Genomic DNA, 21498 nt, shown 5'->3' with positions numbered 1-21498 from the left:
TCTGTTTGAATAAGTACAATCTGGTTATACAGCCGATCCCTGAAAGCCCTTAGAATGTTCCAAATTGCCCAGAGCACCAGGAGGTTGATCTGTAACTCTTTTCCTGTGCTGACCATGGACCTTGAGAGTGAAGCCCATCTAAATGAGCTCTCCACCCTAGGTTGGATGCATTCGTCATAAGCACCTTATGTGGTGGATGAATCTGGAATGGCAGTCCCAAGGTCAAACTGGAAGGACTGGATTGAGGCCACTGGAAGTTAGAATCCACAGGGCAGAGCTCATATGCAGACGTCCCATCTGCTGAGCTGTGACCTGCTGGCTGATGCGAACCTGATCAGCAATGGCAACAAGAGTGTCTGCCCATGGCGGAGGAACGGCCACAAATAAAGGCTTGTGTAGAGCTGGTATGATTGAATACGGGAGATGAGCATCAAGGCCTTATACATCTTACACCCAAACGAATCCAGTGTCCGGGCTTCACTGCCTGGGGGAGCTGAGGCAAGGCCTTGGAGTTTCTGGCTCGCCTAAGCGTGGATTCAACCACCAAGAAATGATGTGGCAACTGTGGCCTAACAAATCCAAGTGCACTTTGAATCTGATACATGGTGTCAATTTTTTGGGGAGTAACTGGGACAGAGAGAGGGGGCTCTCAATTCTTCACCTGAACGTCCTGAACGATCTTGTGCAGAAGGACAGTCACAGGCTGCCTAGGAGGTGAATTGCAGTCCAGAACCTCAAATATCTCAGCCCTGGGCTCATCTTCCATCTCTAACTTAATAGGGAGGGCAGTCACCATCTCCTTTACAAAAGCAGGAAAGGAGAGATTCTCAGGTGGAGACTTATGCCTCTCCTCTGGAGGGGAGAGGTCTGATGGAATTCCACAGTACCTTGGATCATCACCAGCCTCCCATGAATTGTCTGAATCAGCAAAATGCTCCAAATGGGAGGATTTAGTCTGCACCTGCCTCAGACGAGAGGAACAATGTCCATGCCTGGAATGGCGTCAAGATGCAGGTTCACCCCTAGACTCCAGCAAAGCTTTATCCATAGACGTCGAGGGGGTACCTACATGAGCAGGTATTGATGCCGTTGCCCCATGTGACACTGGCATCAGTGACTATGCCACAGGATGAGGGCCCTGTGATGCAGGCAGAGGTAGAGTCAAGGCTGGCACAAGTGCAGAGAAGCCCCAAGAGCATTTGGGGCTTCTCTACACCTGGAGAAGTCCCAAATGCTCTTGGAGCATAGTCAGGATCCGTTTATCGAGGACCGACATCAGTAAAGGCTGGGGCAGAGTTGTTGGTGCCATAGTGAAAACTGGATCCTGACTACCTGGAGACCAGCACAAAGGCACCTCTGCAATAGAGGGGGAAGTGCTCCTCTCAGTACTCACGCTACCCAAAGTCTTCAATGTCCCAGAGTCCCTGGCACCATGAGGATCGATGCTTGTGCTTCTTGGCCTTTGCCCGATGCCAAGCACTGACATCCCTCAGTGCCAACAAGGATGACATCAAATCAACACACCTCCTCAGTATCGAGTGTGATGCTGACCAGTCCCGGGGGCCCTGCACAAATGCCAGTGCCAAGGCAGGTGAAGAACCACTCGATGCACATCCGCTCCCAGTGTCTGACATGGGTCTGGACTGATGCTTCTGAAGCTAGTGCAGATGCCAAGGCCAATACCAATGCCGACATCGACGAATCAGACCTGGCTCAAAAAATCTTCACTTTTTGAGCCTCTCTGGATTTCTTGGTTCTTTTCTGCATACGCACACAAAACACAGTTTAGTTAGTTATGGTCTGGCCCCAAACACTGGATACACCAGGAATGGATGTCAGTTCCAGAGATGGTCCTACTACACTGGTACAGCGCTTAAAGCCTTAGATGATATGGAAGGGAAAATAAACAAAGCAAAATCAACAACTCAATGGTGAGGAAAAGAGGGGCAAGCTCACCTGAAAAAAAATGTTGATGCTACCTGGCCGGTGCTCAGGCCTAACTACTACTACTATTTAACATTTCTATAGCGCTACCAGGGTTACGCAGCGCTGTACAATTTAACAAAGAAGGCCAGTCCCTGCTCAAAGGAGCTTACAATCTAAAGGACAAAAAGTGCAGTCAATCAAATTGGGGCAGTCTAGATTTCCTGGATAGAGGTACAATGGTTAGGTGCCGAAAGCGACATTGACGAGGTGGGCTTTGAGCAAGGATTTGAAGATGGGCAGGGAGGGGGCTTGGCGTATGGGCTCAGGGAGTTTATTCCAAGCATAGGGTGAGGCGAGGCCTTCAGAGCAGAAAAAAATAAAGAAAACGTAAAAGTGGGGAAAACTCTCAGGAAAGGTATAGGAAGGACAACTGAGTCAAAAGGAGAAAACTGAGAAGGGAAAAGGACAACAATTTCACAAAGGAAGGCACCTTATAAGCAAAAAATTGAACACACTGAAGAGAACTACTATCAAAAGTGACCTCTCTTCACTGCAGATGAAGAAAAACTGTTGGTCCCAAGCGTGTGACTTGGGCGAGAAGGCACCTGTGCATCCGTGATGGGAGCGCTGCCTCAAACTACACTAGGCAGCATTTTCCACACCGGGCTCCATGAACGATGCCATCCTTATGTAAGACTAATAGACCTGCTTGTCCTCAGAGAAATATTTTTAGCTTATGCACTAAGAAACTGTGCTTGAAGCTTAGGGCACTGCTTTAGGGCACAGCTTATTACATTGTCCCCATATGTTTTATCGTCTCAGCTGTTTGATCTCCACAGCACTGCAAGGTTCAAAATGTTGTGCTGAGACTATGTATTACATGGAAGGGAGCGGTATCAAAGAAATGGCAGGAGCTGGATGAGGGGTGGTGCAAATATGATCAAGCTACAGTTTAGTACACAGTCAGATGAGAAAGAAAAATGCATTTGTAACCAGGAAAGCCCTGGGGGAACTTACAGATAAGAGGCCAAGAGGAAAAAGTAGGAACCACATTTAAGGTAATAAGTTTTTCAAGATAAGGAAAAAAGACCCAGAGAACAATAATAATTTCCAGATAACACATTTTTACATAAAAGGTCTCCTATACAACTGTGGCTCAATATTTTCCCAGAACTGTGAAATAAAATGCTGCACAAGATATCTTTTCATAGAACTACTGAAAGACTCACATGAACTATATTATAAATTGGTAATTACACCAAAATAAAAGATGCCATCCTGGATCATGACTTTATTCACTTTGGCTGCTTTGCATCTATGTTCAGCTCACCAAACTGTGACTAGTAATTGCTCCTCTCTAACAGTGCATTGCTTTATCTGGCAATTAGTTGCAGCCTGGACATATTGTAAGTTTCAGAAGTGGGGAAGAGAACTCCATTCTTCACTTCACATTGTTTTTAGACCAAGTCCTTAACCCAGCTGTGTTTGTCTCCCTATTGCTTAACATGCTGGCACTTTTTACAGTTGTTTGTAACATGTTTTTATGTACAACGAAATCATGTGATCGCTACTACTGCAAAGACTATGCCATGCCTGCAATTAAACTTAAGAGAATCCAGGGAAGTGAAGACCATCTGTGTCTTACACTTTACATTTTCTTCCAGTTCTTTAAAAAAATGTAAAATATTTTCTATTTGATAGTACTACTACTACTACTTATTTCTAAAGCGCTACTAGACGTATGCAGCGCTGTACACTTGAACATGAAGAGACAGTCCCTGCTCGACAGAGCTTACAATCTAATTAGGACAAACAGGACAAACAAGAGATAAGGGAATATTAAAGTGAGGATGATAAAATAAGGGTTCTGAACATAGTAATGTTAACTTTGCTTATCTAATCAATGCTGTTAAAGAAATAATTACTACTGCATGAAAACCATGGGTGGAAATTCAGAATATATCTTTAGTAATCTTTTCGTCAAAGCCTGTAGAAAGCAAGCTTCTCATACACCTGAATTTACAATGTGTACAGAATTCTTCTTATTGTCCAGTACAAAATCTGACCTCATTAAGGGCCCTGTTTACTAAGCCGTGTTATAGGCGCATTAACATTTTTAACGTGTTAACCATGTACACGCCTACAATATCCCTACAGACTCCTACACGGTTAGTGCGTGCACCAATTGTAGGCACGTTAAAAATGCTAAAGTGCCTTAGTACACAGGGCCCTAAATATTACATGTGGTTCTGGAAAGCTGTACCTATAAATATCATCAAATCATCCAGCATATCTATAAAAGCTACTCTCCAAATCATTTAAGGTTCCTTGACAAATCTAGTTGGATGTTAGGTGATGTGCAGTGTATATATTCTGCAACTATTCCAACTGACTCTATACTACGCATCTTGTTCCCATTATATATCTGCTCTTGGTCCCTCTGCTATATGGTAATCCATATTGTAGAAAATGTTTAGCATATCTATGTGCAAGCCAAAGTCAACCCTGAAAGAGGTTGCTCTCCCTCTTGGTTCCTCTCTGCCAGAGAGTCTTGTCTCACCGCTCCCTTTCCTCTCAGGGTGAGGGAGATACAACAAACCAAGGGTTCCAACAGTCTCTTCATTTCAGACCTCTTTCTCTGAAGCTCCCAGAGTCTTTTGTCACTCCTCAAAGTTCCTCATGTAATTATTATCATTAGTATTATGCTAACATTATATTATATCTCTCGTATTTGAATTCTATTGCTGTTAAATGTGTATAATTTTTGATACTATTTCATAGTAGTTATTAGGTTTCAATTTACTATTTTAAAGTTTATCTCACTTGTATTTATGTTTTTCTTGGTTGTTTTACTATTGTTATGACGTTAACAAAATTGTAATTTTATGTTAAACTGTACCTGCTGTACACTGCCTTGGGTGAATCGCTTCATAAAGGCGGTTAATAAATCCCAATAAACTACTGTGAATATGCAGCACAAGTACCCAACGCATTACAGAACTTCAACTAACACCTTAGAAATAATAATTAAAAAAAAAAAAAAAAGAGTAAACGCTGGAAAGATTTATTTTTAGAGTACTACTAAGACTTGTTAGATAGCCTCATAACATTCCACAGTGAATTTTAAAACTCGGTTCAACACCTCAAATAAAACGTAAACGGGAAGTAATCGATTTCGACCCCTCAGCTATGACCTAGTCCATGAAAAAAAAAATCTGGAAACTAAACCAACACTATCGATAACATCTGTAATTCAGCACTTGAAGTCAGCACCATCTGGCCGATAGATTTGTGGCGGAAAGGGCAGCTCTTCTGTGCTGTTAAGGAAAGCGACATCAACTACACACAATACAGAGCGAACAGAAACGGAATTGGGCACTATCAATCTCGCAAAGAAATCAAAACAAACAGAATTCGCGTAGACAATAGAAGCGAAATCAATAATTGGCTCTGTAATCAGGGTACAAGTCGGAATCTGCACGTCCCGATTTCCATTTTGTTCGGGATTGCTTTGCATATTGGCTTTTGATCTAGCTATTGTTTTCTGTGTTTACCCAAAAGCGCATCCAAATATTATTCTCTCTTCGTAAGTGGTGTCAGAGTGTACAATGGGTCTCTTCAATTGCCTGAAAGAAATCATTCAGCAGCCTCCCCAAGCGTCAATATAACCAACCCCGAGAAGAAAATAGACATAAACCATTCACACCAAGAATAAAGGACTCCAACGAGCCAACCAGCCCCCACCTCCAGCAAAAAAAAAAAAAAAAACAAACAACACACTACTACCGATCGATAACAAGTAACTAATAAAAGCATTAAGCTGATTCTCTAGTCTGTCAGCTCCAAGCATGACCCTGCATGCTCCAGAGTCGCAGGTACCATCGAAACCCTGATGAACAGATTACAGTTTGCCTTCAGCCCCTTGGTGGGGGCAGGTTGAAACAGGAGCGGGACCGTCCGATTCAAACTTCAGTTCTTTGGCCGTTGGGCTTTAGGATCTCTCTTAGCCCCGGAGCCTCCATTCTATCGCCGCCACCCCCTCCGCCTCACTAGCGGGCAAGTACCGCAACTTCCCAGTCAAGAGGCGAAGACCGGCGATTATCCTATTCCTCCATCCGCAGCAGCTCATTAGCTACCCCGCCACTGCTGTCACAGTACTGTCCCGAAGCACCAGAAAGCAGACCTTCTGCTGGTCGGGATCAATTAATTCCAAAGATAACCGCCCTGTAAAATACTACAAACAAGTCCTCCAAGCCAGTTTAGTCTTCCAACCCTGACCCGCTATCCTCCCTTCCCTTCTCTCCTTCCCCAGGCGTCCCCGCTGAAAATCACTGCAGCGCTTCAGCCTCTCCCCATCCCCTTTCATGTTGACACATGTCCGAGCTGCAGCTGTTACTTCCACAACTCACCACGGAAAAGCCGGGTGCAAATTCTCTTTCTTTCATAGTATACATATCACTTGCAAATGATAATAATCATAAACGCAAAAAAAAAAAAGGTGTAAAGTTAAGTGGCCAACTCACCAACGCCGTATTTCTCGTGTTCTGTAGGTATCCACATCTTTTAAGGCATGAAGGGTGTTTTTCCTCCCTCCCCCCGGTTGCTCGAGCTCTGAATACAACACAAAAACCCCCCACAACAACTGGAGTGCGGCGGCGGCGACGGCGCCAATATGCAGCGAACGAGCTTCTGTCCGCGCGCGCCTCTGTGTCGTACGGGTCTCTGGCGCTGCTGCCAAACTGCTGGCAGCAGCTTAAGCGCGCGGCATCAAGCTATAACCATAGGACGCGCTTTCGCCCGAACCTCGTGCACGCGCCACTACTCGCCGTTCTCAACGCGTCCAAGCCACCAAACACAGCCGCTCCACCCCTTGCCTCACTCATTGTTCGGCTGTTACCAGTCTAGCCTAAGAAGCCACAGTGCACGTCGGGAAAAGAAGTCATTCCTTTAAAGATAAAAAACAAAAAACTTAAATAGCCCAGAAGCTACAACTTCCTGGAGGCAAAAAGGAAACAGGTGCAATCCCATCGCACAGTCGATAAACGGAAAGACATACGGTACTCCACCATCCTGTGTAGCAATGTTCTCTGACTGACAACGTTACTGCCCTGGACCACTACAAGTCCCGACATCCTCGGCGAGAAAAGACGTACCGAAATGACGTTCCGGCTTGTTTCTGATAGGTTAGTGAGTGCTGACACGTTAGGGAAGAGAAAACAGGTAGCATGGCTTCTGTTGGGTACGTGGAGAAGGCAAGCGAAGGTGAGTTTTATGAACACATTAAATCCAAAGCTGTAAAATGTATGCTTCCTTTAAGAGGATGAATGAATTGTGATGGCATTTGTAATTAGTTCATTTTATTCCCAGGTAGTTTTATGTAGATCCGGTATGAATAGGATAGATGTCAAACTTTATTTAATGGGAGTGAATGTAGGATTGGAAGGGTAGCATAAGCGTCTTGATATTGATAAAGTTAATGGGATTTAATTTACTTTGTTAGACGTGTTAAGTGTTTGGAATAAGTTGAGCGACGGAAGCCTTTTCTGTCATATTTATTGGCGATGTAATTCGATGGAGGAGTGGCCTAGTGGTTAGAGCACGGGTCTTGCAATCCAGAGGTGGCCGGTTCAAATCCCGCTGCTGTTTCTTGTGATCTTGGGCAAGTCACTTAACCCTCCATTGCCTCAGGTACAAACTAGATTGTGAGCCCTCCTGGGACAGAGAAATGTCCAGTGTACCTGAATGTAGCTCACCTTAAGCTACTACTGAAAAAGGTGTGAGCAAAGTCTTAAATAAACTGGATGTTTAAGTTGGTTCAGTGGAGATGAACTTCCTGAAAAGATGGGCCTTCAGGTGTATTTGGAAGCTTAGGTAATTGTCCTTTAGTTTTAGGTCTTGGTGCAAACCTAGGAGAAATTGGAGGGGTATGTTGATTTGTATTTGATGCCTTTATAACTTGGGAAGTGGAGGGTGTGGTAAGACCTCGTGGATTTATTTGTGGTCCAGATTGGTAGGTCTATTAGATTGATCATATAGCCCGGTGAGAGGCCAAAAATTATTCTGTACGCCAGACAGCAGATCTTGAAGGTTATGTGTGCCTTGATCGGTAACCAGTGTAGATTTTGGAGAAGGGTTTTGGCGCTTTCAAATCGGGTTTTTCCAAAAAATGAGTCTGGCTGCTCTGTTTTGTGCTGTTTGTAATTTCTTTAAGATTTGGTCTTTGTATCCTGCGTAGATTTCATTGCAATAGTTCACATGGATCAGAACCATGATTTGGATCATGTTGTGGAATACATCTTTTGGGAAGTATTGTTTTACGTGTTTGAGTTTCCACATTATGTGGTACATTTTCTATGTAGTGGCCTTGTCCTGGTTTTCGAGCGATAGGTCGTGGTCCATGGTGATGCCTAGGATTTTCAAGTTGTCTGAGATTGGGAGGGATCATCGTTTGTTGTTGTCACTGATTTGATATCTAATAGATTATTTACTAACTTGTATAATTTCTTCGTGTCCTTATAAATGGGACCTATTTGTTCTTTATAGAATTTCCTTTTAACTTGTATTATTTTCTGTTTGTACCTTGTTTGTGTTTCTTTCCATGTGGTTATTGATTATTCTTTTTTATTTTTTCTCCATGCTCGTTTGTGTCTTCGGCAGTCTTTTTAGTTCTTTCAGTTCGTTGTACCATGGATTGTGTGACTTTTTGTGAGGTTTTGGTTCGCATGGGTGCTATTTTGTCTAGTGTAGTCGTGCATATTTTGTCCCATTCTGTGAGGAATTCTATGGAGTTGGTTGGTGATGACCATTGATTTTGTACATGGCTTGCCAGAATGTGGAAGTGTCGACTTTCCCTCTTGTTTTGTACGAGGTTTGGCTTTGTTTTGGAGAGGTTGAGCCCCTAGGTGCGGGCGGCCTGCAGGACTTACGAGACAGAGCAGGGAGCGGGGTGGTGAACGTAACGGCCAGGCAGGCAGCAGGCAAGGGAGTAATCCAGGAACAGGCAATGTCAACAGGCAGGAGGCAGGCAGGGGAGTGATCCAGGTATAGGCATGTCAATAGGCAAACAACAAGCAAGAGAGTAATCCAGGCACAGGTAAAGTCAGTAGGCAGCTAGCAGGTCAAGAGAGTAATCCAGGTACGGGTGAAGTCAGTAGGCAGGCAACAGGTCAAGAGAGTAATCCAGGTACGGGCTAACTCAGTAGGCAGGCAGCAGGTCAAGAGAGTAATCCAGGTACGGGCAAAGTCAGTATATGGTAGCAGACTATTCTAGTAATAATTTATGTTCATTCAGTCATCACTGAGTTTTGTTGGCAGCAGATTATATGGTGCATTTAATTTTCTGTTTGCAGCCCTCTGTGTATAAAGTTTGCCCACCACTATTCTAGATGATTCTCATGTATTTCACTTTTACTTTGAGCTTAAAAATGTTCACACCTGAGGTTTTTGTTTGCCAACATATTTATGAAGGAATTCACTCAAGATGGTGTACAGTAAGAATCGATCAAACATGAACAGTAGGCAATTACAGCAGTAAAAATATTCAAATGATACAAAGTATGGCATAGTATACTTACAATGTCAACAGAATACATAATAGAACATTTTAATTGATAGTGAAGGGTAAAGCAAAGATGGAACATATAGATAGGTAAGAGATTACGAAGAGTAGAAAGTAAGGTGACTAATTTTAAAGACTATAGCTATAAAGGTTTTTACCCATTTAGGTATAACTAATCTTTACTACTACTACTACTACTACTATTTAGCATTTCTATAGCGCTACAAGGCATACGCAGCGCTGCACAAACATAGAAGAAAGACAGTCCCTTCTAAATATTAAAACCATTAAGATTGCTGTATCCTGGAGGTTTTTGTCATGACCCTAGGTTGTGCCCCGCCCCCAACCTACTGGCAGACCTCGGTGGGGTGTCGGGGTCAGCTCCACGGTTGTTCGGGGCCTAGGCTCTGGGTTGGCATGGTGGTGCTCCCCTGCCTGCTTCAGGGATGGATCCCTGTGCTCCACTGCAGGAAGGGCAGTGAGATGCCCTCTGTTGATGTCTGTTTCCTGGGACACTTAAGGCAAACCGGCCCCTTTTCCCAACACCTTCATAGCTGCTGCTCTACAATCCTGCCTGGCTCCAGTTCCTAGTACTGCCTTGCCTCCAGCTCCTAGTCCTGCTGCTTCCCCAGTTCCATGCCCTACCTGCGACCAGTTGCTAGCTCCAAGTCCTGCCTACTCCAGGTCCCAGTTTTACTGGGTCTGCCCCAAGAGCCCTTTTCAGGGCCATCCGCTAGGTTCCTTTCCCCAGGAGTGATTCGTCTATCGTCTTTCAGGGCCCTTCTGACCTCTGGGTTGGGAACCTGGAGACAACCCAAGGGCTCATTATCCAGACCTGTGATGGTCTTAAACTATTAGCTACCTCTGTTTTAAATGTATCTGTATACTATAGTGTCATCTTTAATTTACTTAGATTTCAAGCTATACCTATTATCTATTTTGGAAGCTGATATATGGCTTACTTTAGAATTAAATTACCAGGACAAGACTAAATTGCAATGTAATCTGCAACAACTCTGAGAGGATCTATATTTTAAAAGCTGTTTTTAAGTTTATCTGTAGATTTGTTTTTATTTTTTATTTTCAGTATTTAAGGTTTTCTGTTTTCAGTAGTTTCCTCTCTTTATTTGTGAACCAAGGCCACCTCTTTGGTACCCATAGCAACATTTGTCCAGGCTAATGAGACTGCACTGTCTTGAACTCTTCCCACAGTGTGACCCTGTTGAATGTGTCTGTTAAGTACTGTTGCTTGTTATGTTTTATTCATCCTACCTGTTTTAATGGGCACCTGCTGTGTAGGGAATCTTTCTTCTTTCTCAATTGATGGTAAGATATGCAATGTTATATAGTAACAAAGTAAATGTAACTAGTTACTGTACTTTGTTTTGTCACTCTTGTAAAAACGAAATGCAGGATAATTTTTACTGAAGTAATAATTTTACCAATTTTTTACTGCTTTTACTCAGTGGAGTGGAGGAGTAGCCTAGTGGTTAGTGGAACAGGCTTTGATCCTAGTAAACTGGGTTTGATTCCCACTGCAGCTCCTTGTGACTGGACAAGTCACTTAACCTTCCATTGCCCTAGGTACAAAATAAGTACCTGAATATAATATGTAAACTGCTTTGATTGTATCCACAGAAATGTGGTGTCACACAATGCCTATCCACTTGCCTGGGGTTACCTCATGACCACTTAGAGGGTCTATCCTTGGCACAGCTCAGCTCTGCCTGCACCTGTCGCTCCTGCTCTACACTAGCACCCTCCTCCCACCGACTGGGTCACAACTTCTGGGCGAGTCACCCGCTCTCAAATTATCCCCAGTGATTTCTAGGTTACTGGGGGCTACACTCCCAGTGGTCCCACAGTTCCCAGAAAGCACTCACAGACCCCACACACAAACCACCAGAATTCTGTATCAGTCCAGACAGGGGCAATAAACTAAGTTATTTATTGTCTTTAAAAATTGAACAGTGTAAAAAACAACATACAATCAGCAAACAATAACAGGCAACTGAACTATGGATCAATTATAACACTAACAAAACATTTGTTTTACTTCCTAAAAAGTACCTGGAAAGATCAGGACATATAATTCACCGAACCTCATCAAAGAGAGCTGTCTCTTTTCTCCCTGGCTAAGACTGGAGCAAAAGCCAGTATTCTCCAAATTAAAATGAGCTCCTGGGACAATCAGAGCCCAGAACAAGAAAATTTCAAATATATACTGCTGCTTGCTTCTTGTTTGCATGCTAAAACTAAAGAAAGAACATTCTTTCCTCTTTAACAACTTTACAGCAAAGAAACACCACCTGCAGGCCAAATAGGAGAAATACATAATTAATGCAGGAAAATATCCAATACATTTTACAGCTTATAACACACTGTTTCTTCACAGGTAGTATATTAGTCCCATCCCCTTTCCTTTCCTTACATCTGATGCTTGCAGTTAAAAGTAAAAAGTAAATCAAGATGTAAATGAGGATTCCTCAATAAACTAAATGAAACAGCAAAACTGAGAACAGGAATTTTGCTATTGCAAACCTTGTTACGCAAATAGTGGACCATCTCATCTTAAATTTTGCTGTTCAATGAATATAGACTACAAGAACAATGGAGTTGCCTGTGGTTGTTGAACTGGTTACTGGTTTCCAGCCAAACAGAATGGTGATGAGTTGGGTTACTTTAAGTAGAGATGAAGCTGAAGCTGGTTGAAGTTCTTTGTGATCAGACATGTCTCTACCACAACAGACCGCTGGTCATCTCAATGGAAAATGTTACATTGGGGCAACTGTCCACTGGATTGATAGCCTTTGAAAATGAAGTCTGCATGTCTAGCCTTAAGACTGAAGGGTTCCTACTCATTGGACTTTCTTGCATCAGTTCTCGAAGATATTCAAGCAGAGTTTTGACATCAGATGAAAAATTTTTACTACTACTATTTAGCATTTCTATAGCGCTACAAGGCATACGCAGCGCTGCACAAACATAGAAGAAAGACAGTCCCTGCTCAAAATTTTTACAACCATAACTGACAATGATTCTAACTTTGTGAAAGCCTTCTTTTTCAATTGTACAGCATTGATGATAAAGATAAAGATGCAAGTGATGAATTAGCACTACTTCTAATGCTGATGATAATGACAATAATGCTAAAATATTCTTTGCTATACAGACCCAGTCGAGACATCAGCAATATTGCAACGTGGCCTGATTTGAAGGAACTTTTTATCAGACTGAACGCTCAACTTTCTGCTAATGCAGTTGAACACCTTTTTACCTGTGCTAGATTAATGACTTGCAGGAGCACTCACACGAGTGACAGTTATTTTCAAAAATCTGGTTTTACTAAAAGCAAAGTGGATTGAATTGTAGAGCAATAAAGCTTTTGGGATACATCCTCCAGGTTTACAGAGAATTCATTAAGTTTCTCCGACTCGTCAGCTTCAAATACCATTTCCGGCACCGGTATCATTCCCAAATCTTCCTCGGTGAAGACCGAAGCAAAGAATTCATTTAATCTCTTCGTTACGGCTTTGTCTTCCCTGATCGCTCCTTTTGCACCTCGGTCATCTAGTGGTCCGACCGATTCTTTTGCCGGCTTCCTGCTTTTAATATATCTACAAAAATTTTACTATGTGTTTTTGCCTCCAACACAATCTTTTTTTCGAAGTCCCTCTTTGCCTTCCTTATCAGCGCTTTGCATTTAACTTGAGATTCCTTATGCCGTTTCTTATTATTTTCAGTCGGTTCCTTCTTCCATTTTCTGAAGGATTTTCTTTTAGCTCTAATAGCTTCCTTCACCTCACTTTTTAACCAGGCCGGCTGTCGTTTGGTCTTCCGTTCTCATTTTTTAATACGAGGAATATATTTGGCCTGGGCTTCCAGGATGGTGTTTTTGAACAGCATCCACGCCTGATGTAAAGTTTTGACCCTCGCAGTCGCTCCTTTAAGTTTTCTTTTCACCATTCTTCTCATTTTATCATAGTCTCCTTTTTTAAAGTTAAACACTAACGTATTTGATTTCCTATGTATACTTCAAAGCTAATATTATGATTACTGTTATCAAGCAGCCCCAGCACCTTTACCTCCCGCACCAGATCACGCGCTCCACTAAGGACTAGGTCTAGAATTTTTCCTTCTCTCGTTGGCTCCTGTAGCAGCTGCTCCATAAAGCTGTCCTTGATTTCATCAAGGAATTTTACCTCCCTAGCGTATCCCGATGTTACATTTAGCCAGTCAATATCGGGGTAATTGAAATCACCCATTATTATTGTGTTGCCCAGTTTTTTGCGTCCCCAATTTCCTTTAACATTTCTGCATCCGTCTGTTCATCCTGGCCAGGCGGACGGTAGTACACTCCTATCACTATCCTTTTCCCGTTTACACATGGAATTTCAATCCACAGTGATTCCAAGACGTGTTTTGTTTCCTGCAGAATTTTCAAGCTATTTGATTCAAGGCTCTCATAAATATACAATGCTACCCTTCCACCAATTCGATCCACCCTATCACTACGATATAATTTGTACCCCGGTATGAGAGTGTCCCACTGGTTATCCTCCTTCCACCAGGTCTCAGAGATGCCTATTATATCAATTTTTCATTTAGTGCAATATATTCTAACTCTCCCATCTTTAAATGGCTCCTGGCATTCGCATATAGATATTTCAAACTATGTTTGTTGTTCGTATTTACATCATGCTCAGTACTTTACTTGACAGTATTAATTTGCAATCTTTTGTCTGATTTTTATTAAGGACACCTGGAAGCTTATTTTCAAAGCACTTAGACTTACAAAGTTCCATAGTAACCTATGGAACTTTGTAAGTGTAAGTGCTTTGAAAATGAGCCCATAGTCTACTATGGTCTCTTTTGCAACCTCACTATCAGGATACCCTATCTTCCCTGTTTTGGTGACATCTTTGAAAGATACCTCATCCCAAACCATGCGCTTTGAGCGACTGTGGCCCCCCCCCCCCCCCCCCACCCCAGCGACTGGGCCCCTTTATGTGAAGTCCACTGCACTGATCATTATTTTTATTTATTTACTTTCGTATTTGGATTTGCTCACACCCTTTTTCAGTAGTAGCTCAAGGTGAGTTACATTCAAGTACACAGACTGTCCCTCTGTTCTACTTGGAATGGTGTCACACACCATCCCTATGCTTGTTTTGTGCATTTTTCTCTAGTACTTTTTTTTTTAATGGTACTCAGAAGTACATACTGAGCCCAAACACATCTGGAAAATAGTGATTTATCAAAATAAAAAAATAGACTTTTTATGGTTCAAAAATTGCCATGGTCAGGATGAGAATTATTGATGTTTTCATCAACATTTCAATTGGCTGTTCACATGTCCATAGATCCTATTCTAATATACCACTGGAACTGAACATGTCCCAACTTGGATGTCTCAGTTCCAAGCTCTACATTCTATGTAAAATAGAACACTTAGTATTTCTGTTGTTGTTCACAGTTTCTCGATATGTGTATTAAAGTAGTGTTTATTCATAACTCAATCCTATGATTTGTGGTTGAAGTGCTTTTGAAGGTACATAGCAAAGAGGCTGTAATTATTACCATGATTTCTATACAACATAACAACTGTTCATCGCTATGGAAACACATAGGAAATAACCTAGGCAACCTGTTGTAAAATTAAATGAGCAGGAAGGCACCTATTTTGATGCAATTTTAAAATAACACTTAGGCGCCTAGCACAGATCCTGCAGAGATTGTGCCTAGATTGAAGCCACAGATATTATGCCTACTAAAGAGCAGGTGTAAATGTTAACGCATTCTTTAAAATATGCACATAAATTGACATTGTCAATACTGTGCCCTAATTCTTCCCCTGATAATACCTGTTGTAAGAGTACACACTGGCTTCCACAGTGTATAATTTAAGGTGTAATATATAAGTACATAAGTACCGCTATACTGGGAAAGACCAAGGGTCCATCAAGCCCAGCATCCTGCCTCCGACAGCGGCCAATCCAGGCTTCAAGACCCGGCAACCCCCCCCCCCAAAAAAAAAATTATAATGTTCGATGGGACTTTTCCCTCGGAATCTATCCAAACCCCCTTTAAATTCCGTAAGGCCAGCTGCTGTCACTACATTCGCCGGCAACGAGTGCCAGAGTCTAACTACACGCTGAGTAAAGAAAAACTTTCTCCTATTTGTTTAAATTTACCATATTCTAGCTTCTCTGTGTGTCCCCTGGTTTTGTTGTTGTGTGTTTGAAAGTGTAAACAAACGCTTCACATCTGTTCGCACTACTCCGCTCATATCTTGTACACTTCTATCATATCACCCCTCAGCCACCTTTTCTCAAAACTGAAGAGCCCTAACCTTCTCAGCCTTTCCTCATAGGGAAGTCGTTCCATTCCCTTTATCATTTTCGTCGCCCTTCTCTGCACCTTTTCTAATTCCTTTATATCTTTTTTGAGATGCGGCTACCAGAATTGGACACAATACTCGAGGTGCGGTCGCACCATGGAGCGATACAAAGGCATTATAACATCCTCGTGTTTGTTTTCCATCCCTTTCCTAATAATACTGAACATTCTGTGCGCTTTCTTAGCCGCCGCAGCAAACTGAGCAGAAGTTTTTAATGTCTTATCCACGATGACACCCAGATCCCTTTCTAGGTCTGTAACTCCTAACGCGGAACCTTGCCCAATTTATTCACTTCCCTAATTTCCTTTGACATTGCTGCGTCCGTCCGCTCGTCCTGGCCAGGCGGATGGTAGTACACTCCTATCACCGTCCTTTTCCCCTTTTCACGTGGAATTTCAATCCACAAAGATTCCAATAGGGGTTTTGTCTCCTGCAATATTTGCAGCCTATCTGAGTCAAGGTTCTCATTTACATACAATGCTACCCTTCCTCCTATCCTATCCACCCTATCGCTACGATATAATTTGTAGCCCGGTATGACTGTGTCCCATTGGTTATCTTCCTTCCACCAGGTCTCAGAGATGCCAATAATATCCAATTTTCATTATGTGCAATATACTCCAGCTCTCCCATCTTATGTCTCAGGCTCCTGGCATTTGCATATAGACATTTCAATACATGCGTGTTCTGTTTTATATTACGTTTAATACATGGCATCATTAATATGTTATCTTCTGTCTGGTCATTATTAATTTATTTAAGGCCATCTGATCTGCTACGATTTCTTTGACATCCTTACTTACAAGTAACCTTTTCTTCCCTGTCTGGGTGATATCCTCAAAAGATACCTTATCCTGAACCATGCGCTTTTGAGCGACTGTCGGCCTTCCCCCCCATTTCTAGTTTAAAAGCTGCTCTATTTCCTTTTTAAAAGTTGACGCCAGCAGCCTGGTCCCACCCTGGTTAAGGTGAAGCCCATCAGATCGAAATAGGCTCTCCCTTCCCCAGAATGCTGACCAGTTCCTGACAAATCCAAAACCCTCTTTCCCACACCATCGTCTCATCCACGCATTGAGACTCCGGATCTCTGCCTGGCGCTTGGGCCCTGTGCGTGGAACAGGTAGTATTTCAGAAAATGCTACCCTAGAGGATCTGGATTTGAGCTTCCTTCCTAAAAGCCTAAATTTAGCTTCCAGAACCTCTCTCCCACATTTTCCTACGTCATTGGTACCCACATGTACCAAGACGGCCGGCTCCTCCCCAGCACTGTCTAAAATCTTGTCTAGGTGCCCATTGCTGTTTTAATTTTAGTTTCAGGTTTTTTTTTTTGGGGGGGGGGGGGGTTGCATAAAAGTGTTTTTATAAAATTACCTTTATAACGCAGTCCCTACTGTATGAAGTTTATGGTCTAATCAAGACAGACAAGATGCACAATGAAGAACAAATAGGCTTAAGAGTTTAGTCAGCAAGATAATGAATGAGTAGATTTAGGACAGATAGTGTTAAACTATGGAGGGGGCCCAAATTTTAAACAAGGCACCAAAGATGATTGGAGTTTAAAAAATATTGTAAGAACTCTGCTTATTGTACGTTTGTTGTTAATCAGCCTTTTCTTATTGCATTAATAAGTAGATAAGGAATATCAGCCCCACTCTTTATAGAATGTCATAAACATACAGAAACAAAAAAAACTGGCTTTGAGTTACAACGAGGCCATGATTGGGAAAGAACTAAGGGACCTTTTCACGAAATCTTAGCACACGCTACCCCCCCACCCACCCACCCATTCTAAAAAAATCGCTAAAAACTCTGCATGCACACACAATTTAATTGAATAATGAGCCAATTAGTGCCCAACAATTGCTTTTTTGAAAACAATTAGTACTAATTAGATTTAATTGGCATTTACACATGTAATTTTAGGTGCAGGATCTATGCTAATAAAATTTAGGAGCAATCAGGGAAAAGGGGACATAGAAATGGGAGGGGCATAGGTGTAACATGGGTGTTCCTAAAATTAACGTGCGTTGTTATAGAATAATGGGGATATGCATCTAATGTGGAGTGGAGGAGTGACCTAGTGGTTAGAGTGGTGGACTTTGGTCCTGGGGTGGGTTCGATTCCCATTGCAGGCATAGGCAGCTCCTTGTGACTCTGGGCAAGTCACTTAACCCTCCATTGCCCCAGGTACAAATAAGTACCTGTATATAATATGTAAGCCGCATTGAACCTGCTATGAGTGGGAAAGCGCGGGGTACAAATGTAAGAAAAATAAATCTAAAATAATGTAAGATGTATACATTTGTACCACGTTTTCAGTTGTTGCAAATGGCTGTACATAAAGTTAGGCTGATTCCTGGACATAAGTGCTATTCTATAAACTGCGCCTAACTTTAAGCATGACCTTATAGAATAGCACTTTTTGTGGCACGAGGGGGGGGGGGGGGGCGGCGCACTGCTAAGAAGATTATTTTATCCCTGTGCACAAAGCTTTAGTAAAAGGGCCCTTAACAGGTGGGTTAAAACAAAACTAATCGAGTCGTGCAGGATGCCCTCTGATATGGAGATGTATGTATGGTGCTCTTACAGCATAAAATATACAGTGAAAAAAATAAATCTCATCCAAAATTGAAATTTCACAAAAATACCAACTCTTTTAATTTGATTTTTGGGCAAAACTGGGGATCCTTTCTAGTGTAAACAAGAATATTCAAATTATTTGCTTTGGATAGGAGTTAGAAATGAAACGGATATTACACAGGTGGAATTAACATTGAGATGTCCCTCTGAGGGGGGGGGGGGGGGGGAATTTATAGAACTCTGCCCTTTACCCTTAAGAATAGTCCCACAGACAGCCTGAGCCACCTTAAGAACACTAGTCCTGCCTGAGAGGAGGGTGGAGCCAAAACCAGAAAGTATATAAAACAGGCCTGACTGAGGCTAAGGAGGCCCAGAAAGAAGAAGGAATTGAAACCCCAGTGTATGCCACCACCTATGATTAATAATTGTGTCATGGCAGCGGAAGCTGCTTTTTCTTCTTGTTTGAGACTGACAAGCCATGCTGTGAGATCTGGTTGGAGCTAGTCCCTAGTACTCGGAGAAGAACCGAGAGACTCCCAGCCTGTGTTTGGGCCTTGCTGGCTGAGGCCTGCTTAAGGCTGCTTATTGAACTACAGAGGCATTCTGTCCTTTGTTTCTGGTCCTGTGATGTAACAGGCCTCTCTATTAAACTAAATAAAACACTTGTTTTCACTTATATCTGGTGTCCGGCTGTATTATTCCACAGGCCCACCCTCGCTTCGTGCTCGGGTGTCACAGTCCCATCAAATAGAAATATCTCATTTTTGTCAGTTTCATACTGATGTAGGAGTGCAGAGGTGGGACATTTTGTTTTGCTGCTGTGTTCATTACTGAATGAGTTCTGTCAGAGGTTTGTGCTAAAGCTATTTGCAAATGCTGTTTGTCATAGTTAAACATTTTAGCTGAAATTTTTGCTATTCTAGTGTCCCACAGTTTTGGACAGCTTTGCTATTTTGTATCATATACTGTAGAGTTTGTGTTATGTTTTTTTCTGTTGCCAAATTGCTGGAACTGAAACTCTTGTTTTCCATTCTGAACTGCTTTTGGAAATGTGTGTCTTTAAGTAATTTACTATGACTACTGTACTGAGAACTGGGAAGAAGTCACCAGGTTTATTTTATTTCTTTGTTCTCAGTGTGTAGAGATTGCATCTTGGAGCCTCTGTCCCTGCCAGAGAGTCCAGCTGGTGCTGTTGCTATGGAAAGTTCTCCATCTGTGCCTTGTCTTTTTTGTGATGAGTGTTTCCTTGAAGCGGAAACAGGACAAGCTTCTCAAACCATGATTATTGAGCACAAGCTTGTCATAGCTGATGTCAAGCTGATTGCGGATTTCAGAAGGTAGGTTTCTCCTAAAAGTGAGTGAATGGCTATAACACTGTATTGGAAATCTCTGGTTTTTACACATGGCCTCAGAAAAAATGGACTTCTTCACACAGCTATTTGAAAGTATTAGTGTTTATGTAGATTGAATTTCATAATCTTTGAAGCACATGTGATGCAGTACTTTGCTAGTTTTAGGTAATAACAAGGTAGAGAACAAAACACATTCAACAGTATATAATACTCATGAGCCTAGTCATTTTGGTGTCAGCAGAGCTGAGCAGAACCCTCTAGCTCTAGCTCTTGATTCAGATGGTCAGGATCACGTAGGTGTATCCTCTTATATGGGGTTGGGGATCTCAGAACTCTGTTCCCCTCACTAGCTCAAACTACTTCTGCTCCCTCTGTGACCTGCCTGGCAAGAGTGGCAGCTGCATCAGCATCCTTCACAATAAGTCTAGTTTTACAAAATTATGCAATGGTACTGGACCTCATGGCAGAGGAGGCTGCAGGAGTGTAATGCTTCCTTCTTCCAGCCAAGGAAAATCTGGGGCAGATGCTGAGAATGAAGACCCAGGTTGGAGAGGAGGGAGGCATTTTTATGAAACTAGGGTGGGAGCCCTGCAAGTGGGGTTTGTTTGATTTCTGCTTTAGTGGATTTGTGTTGCTTAATTTTATTTTCTAATCTAATACAGTGCTTATATTCCACGAACATCTTATCAGTTTAAAGTGAATTACATAGAAAGATGCCTGGAAAATACAAATGCACTCTCCTTATAATTAAATATTACATTATAAAGTCCTAAATAGAAAAAATCCATAGGCAAATCATTCCACATTTTTGTTGCTGCTAAGAGAAAAGACTGATGGTAACCTTTTTAAATCTGACTCCTTTCAATGATAGCAAGTGCAGAATCAGAAGGTCTCTTAGTCTCAGTATAACGTTATAAATTGGAAAAGTAACCAATGACAACATATACTGAGGAGCCAAACCAGAAAAACAGTTGCAAAACTTTATTTATTTATTTGTTCTTATATCCCACAACATTCCGAAAGCTAAGTTTTGGATCAATGTGTCTTACATGTAACATTAATAAAAGTTACTGTTCAATTAACTGCATAGTGTTGTTTCAACAGTAGTTATGAATTATTGGTTATAGAAATTTTTGTAGAGATGTGTTGTAGTTTCCGAAAGTGAAGATAATTTGTAATACATTTTGTTTCCATGGGGATTGAATTCCACAATTTGGAACCTAAGTAATCAAAACCAGCAGTGCAGATTTATCACATTTTTACAGTTGGGCAAATCCAGAAGAAGATAATCTCTAGTTCCAGGTCTAGCATATATTCAGGTGACATTCCGAACAATATTTTATATATAATGGTGCTAGATTTGAACATTAGTCTTGCTCTAATGGGGTTGCCCTTTCATACTTTGATTTCCTGAATATCAAACGAGCAGCTGTATTTTGAGTGGTTTGCAGTGATTTAGGTATGTTTTCTGTACATCCAGTGTACACAACGTTACTATAATCCAGTTGAGATATCATCAATTTGTACTAGGAGATGAAATGGTTTGGAAAAATAATCTGATTCTTTTTCATTTCTATAAATTCTTGAAATTTTTTGTTAAGACTGCAAATACTCGATTTGCAAAAAACAAATGTTTGTCGAAAATAATACCTAAAATTTTTATTTATAGTTTGATTGGATGG

General features: G+C 41.8%; 2 protein-coding genes across 2 annotated transcripts in view; one reads left to right on the top strand and one right to left on the bottom strand.

Annotated features, from left to right (window-relative positions):
* Positions 1–6693, bottom strand: part of DOCK4 (dedicator of cytokinesis 4) — a 798954-nt gene extending 792261 nt beyond the window's left edge. Inside the window, 1 exon segment of the mRNA XM_030215964.1 lies at positions 6450–6693. Coding sequence (XP_030071824.1) covers positions 6450–6486 — 37 coding nt within the window. The 5' untranslated portion in view covers positions 6487–6693.
* A 416-nt stretch (positions 6694–7109) lies between these two features.
* Positions 7110–21498, top strand: part of ZNF277 (zinc finger protein 277) — a 142174-nt gene continuing 127785 nt past the window's right edge. Inside the window, exons 1-2 of the mRNA XM_030216316.1 lie at positions 7110–7188; positions 19600–19801. Of these exons, the coding sequence (XP_030072176.1) occupies positions 7152–7188; positions 19600–19801 (239 nt within the window). The 5' untranslated portion in view covers positions 7110–7151. The remainder of the gene's footprint in view (positions 7189–19599; positions 19802–21498) is intronic.

Source organism: Microcaecilia unicolor, chromosome 10, assembly GCF_901765095.1.
Source record: "Microcaecilia unicolor chromosome 10, aMicUni1.1, whole genome shotgun sequence".
NCBI classification, from domain to species: domain Eukaryota; kingdom Metazoa; phylum Chordata; class Amphibia; order Gymnophiona; family Siphonopidae; genus Microcaecilia; species Microcaecilia unicolor.
Note: the sequence above shows the minus strand (reverse complement) of the source record. Positions and strands in the feature narration are given on the sequence as shown.